General features: G+C 32.2%; 1 protein-coding gene across 5 annotated transcripts; it reads right to left on the bottom strand.

Moving 5' to 3' along the window:
- Nucleotides 1-3,159: 3,159 nt before the first annotated feature.
- LOC126745082 (tumor protein D54) lies at nucleotides 3,160-26,101 on the bottom strand. Of its 5 annotated transcripts, none has more exons than XM_050452773.1 (5): nucleotides 25,934-26,101; nucleotides 13,496-13,745; nucleotides 13,209-13,268; nucleotides 12,918-13,047; nucleotides 3,160-3,677 (listed from the first exon to the last, which is right to left on the bottom strand). In XM_050452773.1, the coding sequence occupies exons 1-5, from the start codon at nucleotides 25,956-25,958 to the stop codon at nucleotides 3,564-3,566; spliced, it is 579 nt and encodes a 192-aa protein (XP_050308730.1). In that variant the 5' UTR covers nucleotides 25,959-26,101; the 3' UTR covers nucleotides 3,160-3,563. The 5 variants fall into 5 exon arrangements, with proteins under 5 accessions (XP_050308730.1, XP_050308727.1, XP_050308731.1 ...); XM_050452770.1 differs by lacking the exon at nucleotides 25,934-26,101 and adding an exon at nucleotides 24,955-25,467; XM_050452774.1 differs by lacking the exon at nucleotides 25,934-26,101 and adding an exon at nucleotides 19,467-19,632.
- Between the last annotated feature and the right edge of the window lie 554 nt (nucleotides 26,102-26,655).

The raw sequence follows: 26,655 nt of genomic DNA, 5'->3' as shown, positions 1-26,655 counted from the left end.
AAAGCAAATCCTTTGCAAAAGGGATGGGCAGTCAATTTTATGGTTAAGTAAATTAAACAAGAATTTCACCGAATGCTTTTTTCTCCTCTTCGCAAGTGACCGTTCAGTATATCTAGAGAGCAGCAGGTTATGGTCAAAACCCCTTGGAGGATAGACTCCATCATCTCTAAATGCCAAACATCTAGAAACAGTATCTTCCATGTGAGGGATAAAAGAAAATTTTTGGTCAAAGGTGACTCCAAGATCCTTAAAACAGGTCGACTTTTCCAGAGACTCTCCATTAACTGAGTAATTAAAGACAACTGGACTTTTGATTCGAAAGTAGCTGGCCACATTACATTTGGAAACATTAAGGTTAAGCCGGTTCAAAGTGCACCAATGGTGTACAGTATTAATGTTCTCTTGCAGTTGACCACAATCTGATATAGAGTCAATCCTATGGAAAAGCTTTAGGTCATATGCATATGCTGACCGAGAGCAATTGAGGGTGGAGATCAAGTCATTAGCGAAAACGTTAAAGAGAAGGGGGTCCAAGTTAGAGCCTTGAGGAACTTCAGAGGTGGGTGAAAAACAAGCAGATCTAAAGCCTTCGACCACTACAAACTGAGAGCGGTCAGCTAAATAGGAGTTAAGGAGCTTTATCAAGCGATCGGAGAATCCAAACTGGCGTTCAAGCTTATTTAATAGGATGAAGTGGTCAATCTGGTCAAAACTCTTTTGAAAGTCTGTGTAGATAACATCGATTTGACCTCTGATCCTGTGCTTCGCACACAAACTGAGAGAAGAATGCTAGGTTTGTAGTACATGAGCGGCCAGAAACAAAGCCATGTTGATCATTGGCCAGCATGGACTTGACCTTGGGAAAAATTAATTTATAAAGAGCCAACTCGAATAACTTTAAGAAATTGCACAGAATAGATATAGGGCGATAATTCTCTATTGTTCCAGCATCGCCCAGGTAAAGATAGGGCAAACTTTGGCTTGCTTCCAGATATTGGGAAAAATACCTGTGTTAAGGATCAGATTAAAAATGTGGAGCAGAGGGTCTGTAAGTGCAACATAGCAGTCCTTAGCTAAAAAACTAGGAATTAGATCTGGGCCAGAGGTCATTTTGCTTTTGAGACACTTGCTCGCCATTATAATGTCGGTAGCCGCGAGCATGACGACGTCTATACAAGTTAAGGGAGGTTCAGAGACGACAGGATGATCGCTGGGAAGTGAGTTCGTGTATACACTCCTGAAATAATCTCCAAAAGCGGACACAATGCTGTCAGGCGTATTGTATCATTGGTTAGAAAGCTTCATTGAGCCGGGGATTTGAGACTGATTACGTTTACTTCGAATAAAAGACCAAAATTCACTCGGATCGGAGGTTATTTTGTTCTCAATACTATGGATGTAAATTTTGTAGGCGTGTGCAGTTAGAGCTTTAATTGTCTTGCGCAGAGACCTAAATATCTCTAGATGATGATTAGACTTGGAAATCTTAAAATCACGAAATGCTCTTTCCTTTTTATATATATTACGAATTATGTCCCCCAAAAACCAGGGAGGGAAACGTCTTTTACGTTTTACCTTGAAGGGTACCGCTCTAGCGAAAGTGTTGTTCAGTATATCATAAAGAACATCACATGCAGAGTTGACGTCCTGCTGCACCATGACAGGCGACCAATCAGTATCTAGCAGCAGCTGATACAAAAGCGGAAAGTTAGCCTTTCTAAAATTAAATTCCTTTATTTCAGCTTTATTAAGGGGTAGGTTATTGAGAGAGATAAGGCCTTCATGAAATTCAAATGACAGAGAAGGATGGTAGGTATCCTCCGGGACAAGAGATGCACCGCTGTTAAGTACAGAGATATTAAAGCTTGCAAAGATTAAATCCAAACAGCGAAGATTGTTATTTACCACGTTATTGAATTGCTTATAGTTTAGGAAATCAAAAAAATTACTTAGAAGTTGACGTTTACTATTGGGAGATACCGAGTGTTCAATATAAGTGGGGACATTAAAGTCTCCCAGGATAATCACATGTTCAGAATAGATTACATTAACCATGGAAAAGGCTTCGAGAAAGCGTTCTAATTGCACGGAGTCCATGGAGGGAGGAACGTGCAATACAAAAATATACAGTATGAAATTATTAAATTTGACTCTACATCCTACCAGGTCGATTTCCGGTATTTTTTGGCTGACCGCAGAGAGGTCGAGGGCTTCCGAGGAGAGATGGTTCAGAATCCCCAGTAGAACACCACCACCCCTTGAAGCAGCAACAAGGTCAGTTCTTCTGTCAGAACGGTACATTACGTATGAGTTGGGAAGAATGTCACCATCAAGTATATCATTTTGGAGCCAAGTTTCTGTGATGGAGATAATATCATAGCCAGAAGTAGACGCAGCACTAAAGAAGGTATTGGTCTTGGAGCGCAGGCCGCGGGTGTTCTGGTAATAGCAAGAAACTAGATTTTTTAAGGAGTGGCAGGTGGTTGTCCTTGGTTTTTTGCCGCTATTAAGGGAATACCATTGCTATACTTAATGAAGAGGTTATCCTCACCACGGTCCCTGCGCAGCCTTAGTTCTTCCTTGACTTTATTAAGTAATATGTGGTCATTCCAAATAAGCAGAGGAGATATTCATGTTTTTTTCTAAAGACAGACACTGGATACGACTTTCAAAATACTAACAAACGGCGTCTATGTTGCTTCAGTGTCTTATCTGTTTATTTCATTTACTTATCTAATTGTAATATTTTTAATTTTTTGAAATAATTTTTTTTAATTTATTTAGTAAATTTACTTTACTGTGTTTATCACGAAGCTTTGGAGAGCTCGTGTTTACCTTTTTTGCTTCGACTCTGATTAAATTAATATTGGTAAAGACTTTTTTAATAGAAATAAAAATCCTTTCTACATTTTAAAAGGTGCATTTATTTTTCAGGCTAGTAAGTAATAATATAAAATATGTATCGATACGACTAATATAATTTAAAAATAGTATGCGGGGCATCTTTAGAAGAAATGCAAAAATATACAGATGTTATATGAAAAAAACATTCCTTAAATTAGTAAAAGAAAACACTATTCTTGATAACTACGTTAAAGAAAAATGAGACTGCCTTTGTTTTTTAATTTTTTTTTGATTTTATGAACTAATAGACTAAAAAAAAGTTTAAACTTCTTATAATAACTAAATGCAACAATAAAGGAACCGTTACAATAACTTTTTTCCAGGCAAGCAAGCTAAAGTAGTTTACAATTTTTTTCAAGGTTTTTAAACTGTATTAAGAAATAACATATAACTAAGAACAAAATCACAATATAAAGCAAAAAAAACAAAATATAAGGAATAAGAAAACTTTTTACCACCATATTAACTAAACTGAAACAAAACTAACTTTAAAAATTAGCATTTGATAGTTTCAAGCATGATATATCCGAGGATATACCATATGAATCACTTTCAAGGCCCTTAGTGGTTGGAAAAGTTTGACTTTCAAGCCATTTATTACAAGCCAACGCGGTTCGTAATAAGCGACGGTTTATATATTAAGTATCTTGTGTGGTTCCTTATGCCACTGGCTTCTCTTCTGGGATGGTAGGACTAGTAGCTACGGATCCCGACCTGGATCGAGCTTCCTCATTGACGCTCTGTTGAGAGCCGGATCTGGATATTACTTTACCCTAATAAGAGTTAATTTTGATTAAGTTTGCTCAAGCTTTGTTTCTTAATCAAGATAATAAAACACAAGTTCAATAGTCTCAGCCTATATTGGTTAAGTTGACACGTGTTTTCCCACCAAGAGCTATTATCAGATCTATCGTAAAAAAACGTACAAATCAAAATATTCAAAACCATATCATTGAAGGAACGAGGGTTGCTATTTTTATTTCTGGCCTTGGTAACAGTGAATGTTACTCATTCACTGTTACCAAGTTATTCATTGCGTAAAGCGATAAAACAAGATCGTCATATGACATACCGTGAGATTGGGCATTAGTATGAAAAGCATCAATAAGATACTGCAGGAACAGTTGTTCGTAAAAAAATTTGTTCGCGATGGATCTCCCTAATCTGACAATCGCTCAAAAGAAAGTTCGTGTTGATTGGTGCAAGAGAATTTTGAAAAAATACGTTCAAGGTGTATCAAAGGCAATGTATAACATCTACCCAGATGACTGACAAATCATGGATCATGAATGCTTATGATATCTGAAACAAAACAGCAATGAATTGTATGGTGCTTCCAAGATGAAGCCAAATCCAACACAAGTTGTTCGCGAAAGAAACTTATCAAAGCAAATGATTGCTTGTTTCTTCGGTATTACCGGTCACGTGGGGGCAGTGGTGTTATAAAAACCTAGGACGATCAATACTGAATGGTACACGACTATTTGTTTGCCAGAAGTAATCTGAGAAAGTCGAAAAAAGCAGAAGAGGCAAATCAATCTTCATCATGACAATGCGATTTCTCACACATCGATCGGCTCAAACAAAGGAACTTTTGACTGGCTAAAACATCGAATTGATGAGTCATCCGCTGTACAGTCCTGATTTGGCACCTAATTACTTTTCTGTGGTCAACGATTTGCGAAGAAGAAGAAGCGGTTGATGAGAGAAATCAGAGAGAAAAAAGTACTTCGAAAATTAATTTAAACGCATGCAAAAGTGTTTTAATGGAGAACATTCTGAAAAAAAAAAACGTTTTTTTTTTAATCGGCCTTGTGTCGAGCACATTTAGCCACAAGTTCCAAGCGGAACAACGGTATTTATGTTGTATGATGGTAAAACCAATTTTGATTATGAATATTTATGTTTTCATTATTAGGTCAGAAATATAAATAGCAACCCTCCTATCGTATATTAAAATATCAAATAGTCTTAACTAACATTCGTATAGAAATCTTTAAACATTTTACTACAACTATTGATGGTACATTTTAATAAATAAACAAATAATCGGTGTGGTTAAGTTATAAAGTAAACCAACAAACTTTATTTAAAATAGAAATGAACCCTAAAAAGGTTTTCGCAGCAGATAAGATTTTAAACTGGGGCACCGTCAGTTAGGTAAAATAGCGTGAAATTTTATAGTCAACATGTCAAGCGGTTCATTTACAGTATAATTCCTCTTAACCGGTCACCTCGGGACTGCATACCTGGCCGCTTGCCGTTTTGGCCGGTTAATCCGAAGTGTACTTGTATATGTGTACATAATACATATTATATTATGTTCATTATCTATGTTATGTACATATGTATATGTATTAAAGAGAGTATTACACATATACATGAACATAATAAATATAAAATAATGGAGTATATCAATAAATATTGGGAAATATTCTTTATATAGTTATGTATTTCATATTTACATACATGAAGGTGCTACATCAACAAACATACATATGTATGTAAGTTTAATATGTAATTATTTTTTGAAAAAGTCTGTGGTTTTCTTCTGTTTTTTAACCTTCAGTGAATTTCTGAATGCGATATCCCTCCATTTTCTAATCACCAAAACGTCTAATGCTGTTGACTCATGTTACTGCTCAATGTATTTTAATGCAAGTTTCATTACATTTTTGGCTTCTTCATGAGAAATCGTTTTTTCCTCTTCAATGTGACTACTCTCATCATATTCCTCTGGTTCTTTGGTTGCTAAATCTATGATTTCTTCATCATTCAAAAATTCATTTTCAAGGTGATCGTCACAACTTATCATCCAATTTTCCACATCTTCTGGTTGCAATGCTTCGTTACCCGTTAACTTTTGAAGGTCTTGTAGAGTGGATTTGTTTTCTTCTTCAGTCCCTGCAATATTCGAGATCGCAACTAGATTCTCAACATCTGGCCAAAGTTTTCTCCAAGATTTAATAAACGTTGAAGAGGGCATTTCTTGAAATGCTGTAGCTAACATATAGATAACGTCCTTGATATTGATCTTTTTGATGACTTCTAAAAGACCTTTGTCTTCACTCTCCTGTGTTGCAGAATTTCAGAAACAAGTTTACGCCTGTATCGTCTTTTTAAGCTTTCGATCACTCCTTGGTCCATTGGCTGCACTAAGCTTGTCACATTAGGAGGAAGATAAACTAATTTTATGTCATCTACATCGCAGTCATGAGGATGGGTTGGAGCATTATCTAACACTAGAACTGCTTTGATAAGCAAGTTAACACTTTTTAAATGTTTTTTAACTCTTGGAACAAACTCTAAATTAAACCACTCTTTAAACAGGTCTAAATTCATCCACGCTGATTTTTGTGACTTATAATTAGACCGGAAGGGACGATGGATTCAAGTTTTTGAATGCCCGTGGTTTAGCAGACTTGCCAATAACGAAAAGAGGAATTTTATGAGTTCCCGCTGCATTCGAACAAACGGTTACTGTAATACGTTCTTTGTTCTTTTTAAAGCCAGAGGCAGACTGTTCATGACTGCCCAGAAAAGTTTTTTCTGGTAACATTTTAATGTTGAGCCCGGTCTCGTCCATACTATAAACTTGTTCTGGAGATAATTCCTCTGTTTTAACCATTTCACCAAATTCGGCTCCATTATTAATCTTCTGGTGGATAGCCAGAGGTTTTTCTTTCAAAACTGGGCCGCCAATCGGTGTACCTCTTCGAAGTTCCTGAAGAAACCAGATCCACAAAGCTTCATCGACGACCTCGCAAATCGGTTTTTTTCTCGTACAACGGCTGCGCAGATTCTTATCAGATTCCTTTTCGAACAAAACTCCTCAATCGAGTGCCTATCCCTTCGCCAGTCATTTACAGTGCTTTTTCCAACATTAAATTCTGCACAGATTTTCGCCACAGATTCACCATTATCAATCCGCTTTAACACTTTTAAACGTGTCTCCATCGAAACCACAATTCCTTTGCGCTTTGCACTCATTGTTAAGGAAATAGTTATGTTTTGTACGTACAGCAAGAACAAACCAAACTGATCAAATCGACAAAATAATCCTATCCAACATCATTTATAGTTCAGTTCACAAGAATCTCCCCGTAATAACGGGGAAATCCCAGTCAATCGATCGCCTCGAATCGCCTCGCCGGTGAATTTCTTGGAAAATATTGCGTTGCGTTTGGCTGTTGTTAACAGGCCGGTTAACCCGTCGACCGGTTAATGCGAAGCCGGTTAAGAGGAATTATACTGTACCATGTTTACACAGAACCGTTAATGCGCATTGGTGAAATGCGAATTAAGGTAAAACGCATGAGTAAACCGTTTAAGCGTTCCTAATTCGCATTATTTAAAAACGTTTTAAATATGTGGATGAACTCACTGAAATGCACCTTAAGGTTCCTTATATACGAAAGAAGACCCAAATTCGCATTAATTTCAGTGCTGCCAACTAACAAAAATTTGCAAACCAAGACAGGGATGAAAAAATTTCTCTTTGATTTTGTCGTGGGTGCCTTATCGTGTTTTTTTTTTGCAAAATTTAAAGAGTTATATTATTTTATTAGATACATTTTTACTCAATATCCTCAACCTAAGTAATTTATCAATAAATTATTTAGGTTGGCAATAAAAGACAGTTGGTTAACGTCAACGTTAAAACCTCTTCTTAAAACCGTTGTGTAAACACATGCCAAAGCGGTTTTGCTCTAATTCGCATTAGCCGCATTAATGTCACGTGTAAACTTAGTAATTCAGGGACTTAACGTTATCAAATATTAACTATGGTTTGAACTTAAAAACATCAATAACATTTTTTAGTATTTGGAGAACTTTTATTGAGTTTAATAATCTTAAGTTTATAAGCAAATTTTTAAGTATTGCTGCTTCCTGGTTATTACTTTTTGTCCTGACTGACCTAAATACTGATATTTTGTAACCTTGTATGCATAAACCTGTGACATCAATCCTTACGCGATAGCATCTCTTAAAAAAATTAAGCGAGGCTAATTATAATTTCACAGGTGCGTACTAGACTAGGGATATTTAGCAAATAAGTAATAAAATAACAAATGCACTAAAAGAAACTAGGGCTAGAGGCTAATTATAATTTCACAGGTGCGTACTAGACTAGGGATATTTAGCAAATAAGTAATAAAATAACAAATGCACTAAAAGAAACAGAAATGAACTTTTGTCTGGCAGTCCTGACGAAGCTAAAATACTAAAGAGCACCTAAATAAAAGTTGACAGCTGACCGACTTCAATTACAGAACACTAAAGAAATTAAATAAAGATATCCAACCATAAATCGGAAGATACATAAGAGATACAAACGAAATAAATAGAGTAATAGGAGAAAACAAAAGTCTGTTCTGACACGAAATATAAACAGGCAGCAAAAACATGTACAGAATAAAAAAAAAAGAAGGAAACATTAGTACAGATAGAATCGAAATCCTCGAGGTTGTTGAGTGCTTTTGTCGCGAAATGCGTAGGAGGGACGATGAAAGCCAAGACCACCGCATACCCAAGATCATATACCAGGAATCAGAAGAAATTCCAGAAATAACAGTCTTTGAAGTAAAGACGAAAATGCACATATGAATAACAAGAAATCTCGAGAGTAGTCATTGAGGCAATCAAGCTAGGTAGAAATAAAATTATCCAGACTTTAGGCAAACTTTTCGCCAAGGAGCAACCCATCGCATTGGAACAATGCAGTTGTTGTTTTATTAGACAAGAAGCGAGATATAACAGTTCTGACAAACTATCAGCCCTATCAGTTTACTGTCACACATATACAAGATTTTTATAGAAATTATTATATAGAGACTGGAGGCTAACTCAAAGAACCAGCTAGATTCAGATTGGGGCATGGTACCAACGACCATGTTCTAAAAATGATAAAGAATTTGATAGAGATATCTGCAGAGTACAACAAACTTTTGGCACTGATATTCGTGGATTATAAAAATGCATTAATTGAATGTCCATCCAGATTAAGAGACCATCGCTACATCAACTTAATTAAATTAAGTATAGCTATGAGAGAGACTCAGTCATTTAAGATTTGCAGACGACATCGTCCTCACAGCCCAGCGTATTGTTGATAAAGCTCTATCACGCTTTCGTCAAAAAATCAACATGACCAATAATGACGAATCTTGTGCCGAAATTCTTTAACATCGTTATTTAAAGATTTTAATTTAATTCCAATTTTAAATCAACCGACTCATATATCAGGTAACTGCGCATCATTACTTGACCCTATATTTGTGACTGATAATACTTTAGTCAAGGATACAGGCAATGTCTTGTTGGAGAGTGTTTCGGATCATTGTTTGGTTTACTGTAAGCTAAATGTCGAGAAAGCTCATTGTATACCTCAACTAATTAAATATAGAAATTTTAGCAATTTTAATGCTGATGCTTTTTATACTCATCTTCAATCAATGAATTGTCTATACATAATATATGAACAAAATATAGATAATAAGATTTCATTATTTAATCAGCTTCTTTCTATTTTTAATAAACATGTTCCATTTAAAAGGTTAATAATAAGTAAACCTTGGGCTCCATGGTTGACACCAAACATTAAAGTTTTTATGAGGCAAAGGGATGCAGCATTGCGAGAATTTAAGAGAACCAGTAATATACATGCGTGGGATCACTATAAAAGGTTCAGAAATCTTACAGTATCGGTGATAAGAAGGGAAAGGAGATCATATTTAATTCCATCATCATTCATAATGATCATTGCTAATGATCTAAGCACATTTTTTAGTGAATTTTTGCAAAATACTTCTGGTTGCTGAAAGTGAAAAGAAGCTCCTATGAGCAAAATATTTTTAATAATGCAATTCAATTTTCTTTTAATTTAACTTCTGTTACTGAAATTAATAAAATAATTCATAGTATTGGTACCACCATGGTGGATGGAATTAATGCCATTTTTGAATGTTTTTATCACTCACATAATTAATTCCTGTATAGAACAGAATTACTTTCCCAAGCAATGGAAAATCTCGATAGGTAAACTCTTACCAAAAGTAAAAAATCTACAGAACTTTAGTGACCTAAGAGTAATTAAGTATTTTGCCAGTTTTATCAAAAGTTTTTGAAAGGGTGTTATATCGCCAGTTTATGGCATATTGTAAGATAAATAAAATTATTCTGGAAAATAAATGTGGCTTTAGAAAAGACAAGTACTGGAATTGCCCTTGCCACCATCACTGATGATATAATGGCCTCAATAGATAAGAAATTGTCAACGGCACTTGTTCTTTTAGACTTTTCGAAAGCAGTCAATATGATCAATCATGACCTTTTATTAGCAAAACTTAAATATTATGGATTTCTGAATCATATTTTCAAACTGGATTTCAAAAAATATTTTCAAATAATTCTTTTTCTGATGAGGTTAAGATCTTATCTGGAGCGCCTCAAGGTTCTATAAAATATTCCAAATTACAAGCTTTTGCAGATGACACTCAAGTTTATATTCATTTTCAGCATCAGGACTATTTAAAATGCATCTTATTTATTGAATCAGGATATAAATCGTCTTAAGCAACTCTTCTTTGAACATTACAACTTTAAACTTAACCCTTTGAAATCTAACGTTATTATATTTGGCCCTAAGAAAGATTTTCTAAAAATCAATATGGTTATTAATCTGGATGGGGTGTCTCTTACTAATGTTGGTAGTGTAAAGAATTTGGGTGTTGTTCTGGATACTAAATTGAAATTTCGTGAATATGTAACATTATTAATTCAAAAGCCATTTTTGTTATTGAAAATTTTATACAATAATCGTCATAGCCTTAATTTTCATGTTCGCAGGATGCTATGTAAATCTCGGGTCCTGTCCAATTTTAATTAATGTGATTTTATTTATAGTCCGTGCTAAAAATGCCTGCTCACGAATAGTATTTGGATTACCAAAATATAGAAAAGAACTTAACTGGTTGAGGATGGACAGTCGTAGGGAGTTGCATATGAGTAACTTTTTTGTTCAGGATTCTATAAACCCGTCCTTTCCACTAGCCTCTAAATCTAAATTTATAATACGCTTCAATATTCACGCCACAGATATCAGATGGTCTAGTAGGACAAAAATGCCTCATCATCGGACTGCTATGTTTCAGCGTTCATTTACTTTTAATGCCATTAGGCTATACAACTCATTGCCTATTGAATTAACCATACTTAATAAAAAATCTTTTAAACTGCAATTTAAGCAATATCTATTAAACCTGTGATATGAATAGAATCTTGTAAGGTATTTTCTTTGTTAATTTTTTGTTTGTTTTTTTTTCTTTTTGTTATTATTTAGTTTGAGTCAGCCGGACAAGTGGGGCTCAGTAGAGTAGCTACCTTTAGCTAGACTGCGCCTTATTTTTCTAGTAATTTCTTCGATAGATGATTAAATTTGTACAAAATATTGCAAGTTTACGAAATATAAGATATTATATTATTATAATTATTAATCCATTCATGTCTTCCCGTGAAATTCAATGTAAACTAACCACTTTAGGAGTGTGCAATGTATCTTCTAGAACAGTAAGATTACTACAAGAGAAATTATTTGCACGTCGACCAGCGAAAAAACCCTTTGGCTGGATTAAAATTTGCCCGTAGATACCTGGATTGGACAAAACATGAATGAAAAAAAAATGTTGGAGCGACGAATCTAAGTTCAATTCAACAGGATAATTTTATTTTAACAGGATAATAACTCTAAACATTGGTTAAAGCTTGTGAAACTGTTTTTTTGTGAAATGGAACAAATACCAGTTTTAAAATGGCCCTCTCAGTCGCCCGATCTAAATCCAATCGAAGACCTATGGGAAATTTTTGATTCAAGCATAGGCAATCGAAACTACTCAAATGTGGACGAGTTATTAAAGGCCTTAGAGTAGAAATGGAAAAATATTGACCAACATATTATAGAAAAGTTAATTGATTCAATATGACTTAGACGCCAATCTGTAACTGATAATAATGGCTATTTTACTAAGTATTAGTGATCTATGGATTTCTTTGTAACCACTTCTAGAATAAAATGTATTTAATTTGTTTTCTTAAGTAATATGGTAGAGACTGTGTTTATTGTCTATCTACTTTTGTCCAGCATAATTACCTTTATTTATTATTTATTCCAGAGCAGTTTAGAGTTTAACAAATTAATTTTCATACATGGATAAAAAATACTTTGTCTATATACTTTTGGCAATACTGTATGTGGTTTATAGACCTCACACATCCATGGAGCTCATTTGACAGAGGAGATTAAATAACGTGACAGATATTCTTACGAAAAAAAACATACCGAGAACCACAATTGACGTCATGAGACAGCTAAACCACAATACGTCTACCTAAAAGATGATGGAGGAAATAAAAACACCAAAGGGAATCCGACAAGGAGAGTCCCTAAGTCCACAACTTTTCGATATAATAATGGATGAAATATTAGATTGAGAGTTTGTATTTATTATAAGACTTAAAATACATGTTGATGATAAACTTTATTTGAAAACCGTTATTAAAAGCACCGTGTTTAATGATCCTTTTTCAAGAGCAGATTTTTTCCCAAAGAAAAGTAAAGAGCTGGAAACCCATGTGTATGTGATGAGCCTGAAGAAAATGGGGAGGCTTTGTCTGTAGATGAGTTTCCTATATATTTCAAAGGGGATTTTATTAGCCTTTCTAATAAGTAATAGATATAAAAAGGTTTCTTGTTACTTTTTTTCCAAAGTGAACCAAATTTTAAGATATACGTTATTGGCATATAACAGGTATACTTTAAATTCATTATATCATCGTTTATTTTAATTTTTGCCAATCAATTTTCAATAGTTATTTGATTGTGCATTTCTCATGAAATTGTCATATTTAATTAATCAATATACACTGAGACAATATAGACTTGTTTTCTACATTTTTTTTTAATACAGTTTAAATAAGTAATGTCTGCTTACAACACGCCATAAATATGTACTTACCTTGACATTTTCATAAGCACTTCCAACCCTCTCCTCGATAGACTTAAAAGATTCCGAGTGCCTCATCTGACCCAATTTGCTAGTAATATTGCTTGTAAAACCACCTATTACAGATGTAGTTTTTTGATACCTGCAAGAAAATCAGATTATTTTTAATACAAAGTTCGCACTGATTTGCAAAAATGAATCTGCGCTAGTAAAAGTCAATTTGTAAAAAAACTGAATACTCACAAACATGCATACTAACTTGCAGAAAATTAATTGAACAAAAAAAAAACGAAAGCTACTTACAGCGGGGCCTCCGACACAGCCTTTGCGACTTGCTCTACTTTATTTTCTACGGTCTGATATCTGCGTAAAACAATTAAGTTTTTACTATAAAGCTTTACATAATTATCATATTTTAAATATCATCAAAAACTTCAAGCGAAGCAAATCAATACACATTGATTGCATGTCAGATAAAGCACATGAAAATATCTAATAATTCGCAAATCAGGTAATAAACTTTATGATATTTAAGCAAATAAAACAAGAACTTTTAAGCTAGACTCCAGATTGATTTAATGGCCACTTACACATTACTTTCCTTAACGTTCTTAATTCCCTGGTTAATGTCGTCAGAAACCTCCTTCAAGAAGGTAATACCCAAGTTCTTCTTGAGTTCAGCACTTCTTCTCATTTTTGACGCCAAAACTGTCCTCAAAGTTACAATTTCATCCTCCACTTGAGCAAGTTCTTCTCTCCAGATTTTTTCCTGCTGTTCCTTCTCCTCTTGAGAGAGGTGGGAGAGGTCTGGGGCAACGTGGTCCGCGGCCATTGCTTCCTCTAAGAAAGAGAGTTTAAGGATTTTCTTTTTATAATTTAAAAAAAATTTTACTACTGCTTAAAAACCGAAATCTTTTAGATAAGAATTCAGACATTTCTATTGCATCGAGAAATATAAACCCAGTTGAAAATGCAGTCATTACAGTGTTAAACGATTAAAAAAAACTGAAAACATATTTTTAGGTGGTGTAGTGTTTAACAGGCAATACATTTTATCATTTTATTTATTTAGAATCCAAATGTACATATATAATTGAAATCAAACAAAATTATCTTAGTAAATAGAAAAAGTAGCATATAACTAGGAAAACGAAATCCTGGCTAAAGAAATATGATAAAATATTAAATGGCATAAAAATTGATTTCACTTGATAGATAAAAGTTGGACCACTCTTTTTTATAGTTAAATATTGTAGAAAAAAAAGTATGTCAGATTGCAATGTTGTTTGATAAAAAAATAAGTCCAAGGTATTTTCAAAGTTTACTAGTTAATCTATAAAAAAACTAAAAAGAAAAATTCATTAAATATGTTTAGGTAAATCTTACACTATAAATAATTTTTTTAAATAATTTTGGTGAAGTTCGCCCCATTGGTTAGCTTCCTCTCCATATTACGGTACTTAATTTATTTAAATCTGACCTATTTGAATTAATCAGTGAAAAAGCAGTAAAAGTAGTTTCTCAATGTTTAGAGATACTTTATTTTGTTTTTGAAAGTGGTAGACAATGGTAATGTAGAAATAGGTAGTCGGTTCTCTATAGTTTATTTTGATCCAGCCACATTTTAATTTTTGCTAATGCTCACTTTGCTTTCTCTTTCGCAGTTTTCTAGGTGTCGCCACTAAACAGACATATTGTGTCATCTACATATTAAATTATTTCTCCATCTATTTCAGTTTTTAGTAGCGAGTTTATGTAGAGTATAAATAGTATTGGGCCCAAGACTATGCCTTGTGGAACTCTTATTTCAATAGTAAGTCACTAAATATATTGTTTATCTCTAGTATTTGCTTACTTTCCGTGAAGTAGTCTTTAAATGTTTCAAAGGTAAGACCTCTAATACAATTCAGTTAAACGTAGAACAGAAGTACGTCAAACAATTTTTGATGCCGCACTATATCAAAGGCCCTGGCTAGAGTCAAGAATACCAGAACGCATTTATCATCTTCATCTAATTTTAACTTATTTTAAATTTAACTCTTATTACTTTATTGTTTTAACAAACATAAAATGTTATAAATAAAGCATAAGGTACAGTCTACAAATAAATATATGTATAATTCCCCAAGAACATGTTGAAGCTTTGGGAAATTGTTTAAAAAAGAACAATGACCTTTTCTAATCATAACGGAAATTTACGATATTTTGCGTAACCACGACTCTGACTGGAATTTTCTCTAATAAGTCTAATAACATTCAAGCGCTCCATAAAATATCTGAGAAAGGACAAGAATCTGTATTTCACTCTATCCGTCAAATAAAGCAAGACATTTCAAACCTGTCTTCTATTTTAATGGACCACCACCACGAACTTAATAAAAATACCTGGACTGCCAATTCAATGAAAAGTAAATGACCACTAATAGGGGGCCGCCATTTTGCGTGATTGTATCCTTTCGATGTTGGTCACCCTGACGGATTTCAGTTGTGCCAATTGTAGGGAAATAAAACAATTAATGTTTTTGAGAGGTTATGTTTACAAAAGTACAAAATAGAAAGTTACATTTAGTTAAGAACTTAAAGACAGTTGCGTTAGATCTGTGATTTTTCTTGTACTTCTTTAAGAATTTCGTTAAGATTTATGAAAGAAAGTAATTCTATCCTAAAATGAGACAGTTTCAATTAACTTGGGATAGATGCATGCACTTTCAAATATTTCTTTTATTATTCTGATAATCTTGAATCTTATAAATCCTAATACCACGAAAATGATTATCTTAATTTACACGTCAAACGTCAGCGTCGTTACCGTTAACTTCATTACCGTTATTTAATATATTTTTTGTTGGCAACACTGAAAATCTTCAGAGTGACTAACATCAAAAGAACACAACCACTATAAAAATGGCTGCCATCACCACCAGGCAGTGGTCATTTTTGGATATCGTGGCCATATGCGTTAGCAGTCCAGGTATATTTATTAACTTCGTGACCACCACGATGGATCTGTTAAAGTGACGTTGTGTGTGTGTTCATGACGTGACGAAAAAAAGATTTAGTAAAGAAGATTAGCGACCTACCGAAGCATTTAAATTAAACACTTTCAGTTAAAAAACTGACAGCGACGGTTACCAAAAAAAGAGAATAATAATACACAGAAAAGTGAGCCACGTAAATAGATTAAAACGTTTTAACATAATACATGTAACTATAAAGTTCTAAAAGATGCATAGTTACAAAACACAAATTTCAAAACTACACTACACAATTCAGACCATCAAGAAAATCACAGGAAATGCCCTAAGAAATCGCCAAGAGAATAGTAGGCCTTTGCAACCAAGAACCTTTTTAACTGATGAGAGATGAGAAGAGATGATTATATCTTCCCATCTTAATATGTATAAATATAATAATACTGTCATAAAATATGGACTTTTTTGTTAAGGTTTAGGTAAGTTGGGGAAGGCTGATAAATTGTTTTCTGCTTGAATACCGGTGATTGTGAATTGTAAACTCCGATAAGTACTTATAGATTAAGCAAGAAGTCTTAAGAGTTCACAGAGATAAAAGGGTATTTTTTTTATGAATAAGTGGACTGGAATTTATCCTATAAATGCACCGAATGACCCTTTTTTTGGATAATAGACTTTGCCAATCCTTGGGCCAACTTTCTGAACACTGATCCTGACAGCAAAGCATCCAGATGTTAACTTATTGGCAAGAATATTCATCTGTGTATGAAATTTGAACTCGTTATGGATGAAAATTCCAATAAATTTGCTGTCCAGTCTAATCTCAATTAAATTGTTATCTAGAAAAACACTTGACAGGCTACACTTGAAAGATACCAATTTTGTCTTTGTGTCAATTTTTATTTAGTGATTGCAGATTAACATTACACCAACTGGAGATCCTCCGAAATGATCGTATGGAGGTAGACTGAGTCCAAAGCCTGCCACTGTATTGTGGTATCATCTGTGAATATCGTGAACTTACCACAGATTGGGATATTAACAAAATCATTAATGTATCTCAGGAAGAGCCCTGTGGATGGATTCATACTTTGATTTGAGCAATTCTATTCCACAAATACACGTTGACGTCGACGAAGCAGGAAAGATGTAAACCACGATAGACCAACTCTCCTGGTTTATCTTCCGTAACAGAATTAATGACAATCAAATGCCTTAGCCAAATCACAAGAAACTACTGCAGAAACTCCACCACCATTGATAAACGTGTACAAGTGCTGCAACAGATGGTATACAACATCATTTGTACCAATGCCTTCAAGAAAAGCAAAATGAAACTTGCTGATGATGCCATTTGTCTCAATAAATGAAAGCATACGCTTCTTGACAAATTTTTCTATATTTTGATCTTAGACATAGGCTAATTTTTCTACAATCTTTGCTAGGAAGTCTTTTATTTGACTGACTACTTTAAACATAGCGGCATTTGTATCCTGAGTTAGGCAGACACCCAAACTGTTTAGTAGTCAAAAGATTAAAAAGAGTTTTAAATAACCATAAAGCTTTACTTAAGAATTTTTCAAACATTTTGAGAAACTCGTGATTAAACTTAGAGGCCGATAGTTCTTTATAAAGCGTTAATTTCTTTGTTAAAATATTGGATTTGCAGTTAAGCTAGAAATATTTTGGATTACTTAATTTTTTTCCAACTAGTGTGAGAAAGTATGTGTTTACTATGTTCGCCTGATTAGGTTTAAAATTTTCCTTTGGTGTGTCTATCTTATCAGCCGTTTGTCGTCCTACAATTATAAAATACCTATTACAATAATTAACCACCTCTTGTCATTCAAAAATTCTTCCGCACTATCCTTCTTTACTGTAATTTTCGAGTCATTAAAATTATTTTATTTAACACATTTCTGTATCGATAGTCTTTAGTTTAACATTGTCCTTAGTTTTTATTAATCTTTTCTTAAGTTTACCTCTTTGATTATTCGAGTTTATTATAGCAATCGTTTTCCAAGGTTTTAATTTACGTTGTGCTGTTTTAAATGTGGATAAAGTTTACAGTTAGTTACCATTTCTATATATATTTGTGACCACTGTAATATATTTACTATATGCCTTTCTTGGACATGTTTGTGTTGTAATTTCGAACCAGTTTTCTTATTTGAAAAGATTGCTACATTTTTGATCTTAGAATTTGGTTTTAGGAATTATATTTTGGTCAATATTTTTTATAGTAATATCTTTTTTCTTAGTTGATAATGATAAATATAATGGATAGTTATGATGTATAATCTAGATTTTTAACTTGATAACTATTATGAAGAAAAAAAATATCTATACATGTATTTGTCCTTACTCTCCGGCGTTTACTCTCGTGTAATTATTTATACATGAAATAAATCCCCGAGATAAAATCATTGATACATGATCATTATTTTCATTTACATCAGCTTTTAAAATATGAATTTTCATATTTTCTAGGAAAATATTAATATTTTATTTTCTAGGTCTTATGTAAAATCTTTTTTATTCATAGCTGGTGATCTGTAAAAAGTAATAATATTTATTGTTTTCCCATTTATAGTTAAGAGAAGTAGGGTATGCTCAATATCAAAAGATAATTTATTATTACAAATATAAGAAGACCATCGTTTCGATTTAGGAAACTATTAATAAATATTCTTGAAAACCGAGGTATTGATAAGTTATTTACATTTGGAGCAAGTCTTGTTTCTCCTAGAATAATAAAATCGATCCATGATTATTAACTTGAAAAGTCAAATAAAATTAAACGATTATCTTTCAATTAATTTCTTCTTCCAAACTCTTTCTTGATAAATAAACTTTTAACACCATTTTGTCGCCCCGAATTCCGGGGGTGCAAAAGCCTATTTATAACCACAAGGGCTTAATTAGTTTCAGCTATTCTATATAGGCCGATTGTAGCAAATCATTGAATAGCCATAAGCCACCATTTAATTAAAGTGTAATTTAATCTCATTGTATAATTTTTATTTATTAATAAAATTCTTATGAAATTTTAAGCATTGTATAAAGTTAAATAAGGGACTTGTGTGAATAAAATGGGTTGCCATAGCATAGTCCAAGTCATTTTTACTGAAATTAAAATAATAAGGTACGAAGTTTTCTCAGTTTTAGCAAAAGTAAGTGGCGCCTATTTGGTTCTCTTTTCATTTTTTATTTACTGTTACTTATATTAAATCCTAACCTATAAACGCCCAGCCTCCAATAATTCTGAGCTACCGTCTGCAATCCTTGTATAAAAATTATAATTGTGCGACACGATAGTAAATAAAAAATTATATAGATACATTTTAAAAAATGTTTAATTGATTTTGATGTTTTGAGTTTTGGAGTAGAAAGTTAATTCCAAAAATTTTATTTCAATTAAAATGAATCGCCTTAAAAAATAGAAATTGCATGATTAAACATATGCTTAAATTCGTTAATATCACACCATAACACTAAGTTGACTAAGTTAGACTTAAATATTTAAAATATCGTAAGTACTTTATATTATTATACAATTATAAGGGTATATTAGCCCAAATTCACCTACCTACTAGTTGCATGTTAATTATTTATTGTATTAAATCACTCTTTGAACACGAAACTACACAAAATTGACTTAAAAAACCTATTCAAAAATTACATTTTCTCTTTTATCATCAAACACAAACAACCTATCTTTCAAATGTTTTATATAAAACAGCTGAACAGTCAAGTGAACTAGGCAGGTCAAAGTTATTTTTAATTTCCTTGGAACCTGAACATATGAATGAGTGGTTTTAATTAGAGAGCATTATTATCTATGAAATAGGCGTTGTTGCCAAAGTTTACTAATAAAAATTAAAATATCATTGACGGAAAAAAAATATCAATGACTAATTAGTAAGTAAATTATGGTGTAATTTCTGTCCTTGGCAATATCATAACAGACAGGCAGTAATTTTCCTTAAAAGATTTAAGTGCATGCAATATTTATGACAAACTATTTACAATTCTTGACATAAGAAAAAAATCAGTATTGTAGAACAGTTATTGATACATGTTCATAATCCAGTCTTCCACCTAGATGAGGTTGATTTTAAAATTAAAACGACGTTTCCTTTTTTGAAAATCATCATCAACTTTTTTCTTATGTGTGCCATATTCGATTTTACCAGATTTAAATAGTCTAACAATGAGGTACTCTGATCTGAATTTTGTATTCTGCATTCAAACAAAAAACGAACCATTAAAGTCAAACAATTAAAATTAATAAAATATGAGTCACAATGATAGCAATTGCATAAAATTTAAGAATATAAATTTAAAAAAAGCTAGTTACATTGTTTTATTAAATATTATTGGTTAATTTGTAATTTTAATAACCTTAATAATGCCTCTCAATATCTATGACATCATTTTATGAGACATTTCTAAGTCAACAATTGCAGCTTATAAAAAATATATCTCTGAAAAATACATGTTTTGATGGTTATCAGTATGAAAGTTATTTTTTTAGTATGTTTACATTTTAATATTGGATATGCCAAGAGAGAAATTATGAAACTTAAAAAAGTTTCACACTTTCAGTTCCTAAATAACCTGTTTTTGTAATAAGAAGCTAATATTAATTTTTTGAAAATACTTTTAATAATTTTAGTTTGAATATGCTGAACTGTTCAAAATGACAACTAATAATAGCAAACAGGTATTTTTAATTAGCATTAATTTTTGTAACAATGTTTAAGACTAGATCAGACTGTTTATATAGAAAAAATGGACACCTACTATCAAAGTCTATAACTATATATTTCACTTTATTAAGTATCAATTCAATATCAACTAATATAGTTCAATTTATTTAGTTGAAATGTATAGACTTTGCTACTATTAAGTTTTTAGTAGTTGGATGCTCTGGTACACTCAATTTTTGCTCTTAATATCATTGAAATTGAAATTTTTCCCAGATTAGCCAGTCACTGCCAAAACTAACAGTCTACGATTTTAAAACCAATATGACTACAAGGCAATAGAGAGATTTAGACAATTTCTTGATGGCTCAAATATTGAAGGTTATATTAGAGATTACATAAAATTTAACAATTACCTTATTAAAAAAAAGAAAATAAAAAAGAGGATACATCCATAGAAGGGGAATGAAAGGAATTTCAAAAAAAATTAATCAGGCTCAATAAAGGCTGCAAAAATACTACTAAATATAATCAACTTTTTTTGAATATCTTACTATTACAGCAAGAAGATACAACCTAATTTCTTTGTATATTGCACTAAATTGTCATCTCCCTCTTTTTGAATCTTCTACCTTGTCAAAATCAAAATGTACTTTATTCTTCAATAAATTAGTATATTTTTACATAAAAACATACAGTATCGGACAAAAATTAAGCGACGCTATAATATTCCTAAAAAACTTTGTGACTGTACCTCGTATAATTAGGAACAATTTTGAAGTATCAGTACATACCTTTGTTAATCGTATTTAAACATTTTTTGCCTCTTGTGATGAATAGCAAGAGATTAGTAAATTGTTGTATGTTTTTATGCATTTTTTCATGGACAAAAATAAAGCGACTTGATCGATATTGTTCATACCATTAGTAGATAAACATCGGTTTTGGTCGGTATCAAATCTATATTTTGTTTAAAAATGCCTTGTGGTAAAAGTTTTTCTATTGATCTTAAAGAAAGAATTATTGCATCATATAAGATGGCAACACCACAATACATAATAAAACAAGAACTAAGGGTTTCAAAATCTGTTGTGTTGAGGACCATTCAGAACTATCGAATTAGAAGAAAAGTAGTTAACCGAAAACGGACGGGTAGACCGAGAAAAACTGGATAAAAAAATTCAAAGGATCTCCCAGGCAAATCCTTTTCTGTCAGCAAAGCAAATTCTGGCTGAAGCTGGGGGCTCTAACGTTTCCTCTCGAATGATACAGAGCAGACTAGATGAAGCAGGCTTAAAAGCATGCAAACCTGCCAAAAAACCAGTTTGCAGAACAACATGCTCACTGGACACTAGAGCAATGGAAAAAAGTACATTTTAGTGATGAGTCAAAGTTTAATTTGTATAAAAGTGATGGTGTTCAATATGTTCGGCTTATTGCAGGTAAAATACTTGACCCAAAGTATGTCCAAGGTACTGTAAAACATGGAGGTGGCAACATGTTAGTGTGGGGTTGTTTCTCTGGCTATGAAATGGGACCAATTTACCAAATTGAGGGCATTATGGATAGGTTTATGTATAAATATATCCTTGAAAATGTTACTTAATGCGGATAATTTACCTTATGCGGAATGGAATATGCCACTACGTTTTGTTTTTCAACACGACAATGATCCATAACATACAGCAAAATGTATAAAAATGAATGGTTTACTGAAAATAAAATAGCCATTCTTAAATGGCCAGCCCAATCGCCCGATCTTAACCCGATCAAAAACCTGTGGGAAATTGTGGATAGGCAACTTAGAAGTAAAACCTATAAAAACAAAGAGTACATTTTTGAAGAAATTAAAAATATATGGAAAAATATTGATCAAGATATAATTGATAATTTAATTTTTTCCATGCCTCAAAGGTGCCGCCAGGTAATCGCAAATAAAGGCTTGTGGACTAAATATTAAGGGCGCAATCTGATAATGTTTTCTTTTATTTTTATTGTAAGCGTCGCTTAATTTTTGTCGTATAGAAATATTTAACTTTTCTTTTTCTTTTTATCTTGTTTATACGGACGAATTTTGGTATGTTATGTAATAAATATATATTTATTAATGAGTGTATTTGTTTTATTGAGTTTTAATTCTTCTTGCGTTTTTGCTTTTTTAATAAAAGAAAAAAGCTGTATCGTCGCTCTATTTTTGTCCGATACTGTAAATCCAACATAGGGATTTAAACTATTGAAGTTTATCGGTAAATTTATTAGGCAGGCAATAAGTCAAATGTAAGCCAATTAATTGGTATAAATTCAATTAAAATAATAGGTACATATAATCAATATGGATATATTTTTTACTTAGACTGAAAGATGAAAGCTTGATGAAACCCTAAAATATAAATGTGCGAAACATAGATATATATAGTATAAAGAAATACAAACTTAGTGTCAGGTATCAAATTGATAGTAAAATGTGCGACTCTCTACTGGCAATAACAAACATGACTTTAGGGGTCCATGGTACCATAAGTTTCTTTAAAATCAAATTGGAAATCTTTTAGACTTGCCCCTGGTGAAATACCAAAATTTAATTTGGCAATAAGACGAAGCTTCTCCACATACATAATCTATAGTGTTCAAGAGTAATGGAAAGAACACCATAATGAATAGATAGGAAGGAATTGAACCATTGTTTTGTAAACCAATGGACCTGATCTTCAAATTCAAATTTATATTTTCCTATAGATTAGATACAATGTGATGGAATTGGAAGGTTTGCAGTTCTTGTAGAATGTCTATAAATGCTTCTTACTATCCTTGTTTGACTGATAAGCACTTTGATAATTTTAATTGAATTATATAAGAAGCCCATAAAATAGCAGAGAAAATATTAATGAGATTATGCAACAAATTGTTAACAACATAAATAGATTGAATCCAAAAAATTAAAATTATAACTGCAAGTTTGAAAAGGCTGCAAAGGGGAGGCCAATGTTGGTTTTAAAATATTAGAGGACACATTGAGCCCTTCAATTATTAACATTTTTGTTTGTTTTGATATTTCTTCTGTAATTTAAAATAGTTCTTTTTTGATAGCTTTATTATTATATCAAACACATTATTACTGAACATAAGCTGTTAAAGATCATAGAGTTCTATGATACATTGTACATTAAGATTTGCATGTTTTTAATAAAGTACACTCTTAAATATCTATGAGTGCTCATCACTATTTATATTTTATCATATAAAAATTATTCTAATTGCTTGATCTTGTTTAGTATTTATGAATACATATGTAACTTCATTTGTCAAATAAGAAGGCAACATAGAATTTTTCAATTTAAAAATAATACAAAGTTTAGGTCTTTCTTCAATGTACATTCATTAAAATAAGAGTATGCAGCATAATTCTAATAGGTGTTCTGTAGTAAAGTAGTATTATAACTCTTAAAGAATGGTTTTGCAGTGTCTCATATTGGTCTATGTTTAGAAAACTAATTAAGTTCCATAGTAGTGGACATAAAGGGCAATTTTTGATTCATAGATTGTAAGTCTTGTATAATAATAAGACTTTGTTATTTAACCTGAAAAAAATCTATTTTTCATTTTACATATTCACATTTCAAGCACATATTTAACTCACAATCTAGCAGTTCTCCTAAAATCTTGAAAAATTCAACATGCTTGATTAATATTTAACTCATGACAATTGTTTATGTTGATTTGATGAGATTATGTTTTATAGAAAATATCATAAATTTTGTTTTATTTCAGAAATTTAAAACAAATCACAAACAAAATCTAACAAAGTATTGTCAGCATAGATTCTGATTTTACCATGTTTAACATAAATAATTATATACTTTATAAATAACTTAATCAAAATGGGGCCTAATACAAACCCCTTGAGGAACTCATCGCTCAAGGTCCATATAATCAGATATTATATGTCTACTTAAGTAACACTTAGAATTGACTATAAAATCCAAAAATGTAAGAATAAAGAGAATGTTAGATTTTACATTGAAGCACAACTTTTGGTTTTCATGCAATTGTTTTTTTATTATGACTTTCTCCAGGAAAATATGGAGTCAAGAAATGTTGTTTTTCCTCTAGTATGCTGTACATACATTTTTAACCTGTGTAACCCATTTAATCTAGTTGTGTGTGATATCTGTATGATTGTAAAACCTGTAAAAACCTGTATTTTGGTAGTCACATTAATAAATAATTTGCGTTTGTTTAATTATTAATAATAATTGCATTACTGAAATAATTTTGTCATAATGACAAAATTATGTTAACCAATGATAAATCATTAAGTTGAAATATGCTTCCAAAGAAAAATAACATGCTTATAATTGAAGAACTTACCACTATTACTTAAACTAACATGTAAATACTTCCTAAAACTATTATCTTTGGGCAACTTAGCTAGGTAAGGCTTTGTCAAGTCACTATATCTAACACGCACTTGCCTAGTGACTTTATTCCTGAAAAATGTTCTCACAATAGCATTTGCCCTTTTCACATTAAAAAACTCAGTTTCTACATTGAGTGCCTCATCAATATTAATGCCACTAGTTGTCACCTCATCGAAATCCAGCTGGCGTAAATCAAATATGTCATTTTCGCTTTCAAGAAGGTCATATTCCTCTAATATGTCACTGTCATCAAGGTCGTCTAGACTAGGAGTTAAAGTTGAGTCTTGGGGATTAAAGTAGGGATCCTCAATGTATTCTAGACTAGGATGTTCCCCCTCATCTGTCATTTTTAACTTGAAATACTATCCATTGACATAAGTGTCCGCTGACTGATGAAAATGAGGTAAACCCATATGGTGGCAAAGTAATGGTACTGAACTTAGTACCACTACGTCGACACGAGCCTAATGGTTCAAAGTACCGCTACATTGGGTTCCAAACTTTCACCAACATAAAAACAAGAGCCTTACTATAGGCAACCAACTAGGCATTAAAAAAGTTTTAATTATTGTTTTACAAAAGTGACCTTAATTAATTGATACGCATAACAATTACTTGCCAATAATATTTACTAACAAATTTATTAATTACATGATATAGTGTTAAATAAATTTGTCCTTAAGTTGACTTGTGTGGGAGGGCTTAAATTCAATTTTTTTTACATGCAAAGGATTAAGCACTCAGGTGACACGTCACAATAATGATAGTAATCCTATATTATAGCTTCTTAATAAATTGGACACTAGCTATAAATATAAAGTAAACATAATTCACCAAAAAAAGTGTGCAATGTTTACTTTAGATAAATTACTTAATATTCTTGGAATTCTAGATATGTTTTTAAGGCGTTTAGGATCTCAAATACTTACCAGCAGTAGGACTGATGCTGCACATGTTTATTTTGTATATTTTATTATGTATTTATTTTTTATGTAAATTCTTGACTTTTTGTGAATAGTTTCCAACAAAACCACGACAAACAAAAAATTAAAGTTGACACATTGACAGTTGACATTCGTTAAAAATGTCACTTTGTTGATTGTCTTTTTTGACGTTAAACTAAGGCTGTCAACTGTAAATGTTGCATTTTTCGCTGGTATACCGTTTACTTCAAAGATGGTTTCTACTTGTAACACTAGAACGGGCATAAATAAAATTCTTATTTAAAAATATGGAAAAATGTTTCCATAAACAATTTTGTTGAAAAAGCAGATAATTTTTGCCCCCACAAGTGTAGAAGAGCTTAAACAGTTAATGGTTAATATTAAGAATAAGAGTTCATCAGGTTGGGATGGGCTTTCTCTTAAAATATTTTCTGCTTTACCTCTTGTTGCTTTGCAAGTCTTGGCCGAGTCAATTAACTTTTCATTTATGTCTGGAGTTTTCCCAGAGTGCTTAAAAAGAGCAATTGTTCCTCTTTACAAGGGTGACCATCGCGACTGTCCTTCTAACTTTAGACCTATAGCGTTATTGCCTACTTTAGCCAAGATAGTGGAACGACTCGTTAAGGTGAGGATGGTTTAATTTTTAAATAGGTTTGGCCTATTGAGTCTTCAGCAGTTTGGCTTTCGTGAGTCTGTGAGCACAAATG

The sequence above is a fragment of the Anthonomus grandis genome, chromosome 15 (genome assembly GCF_022605725.1).
Source record: "Anthonomus grandis grandis chromosome 15, icAntGran1.3, whole genome shotgun sequence".
Taxonomy (NCBI): domain Eukaryota; kingdom Metazoa; phylum Arthropoda; class Insecta; order Coleoptera; family Curculionidae; genus Anthonomus; species Anthonomus grandis.
This window is presented reverse-complemented; position numbering and strand designations above follow the sequence as displayed.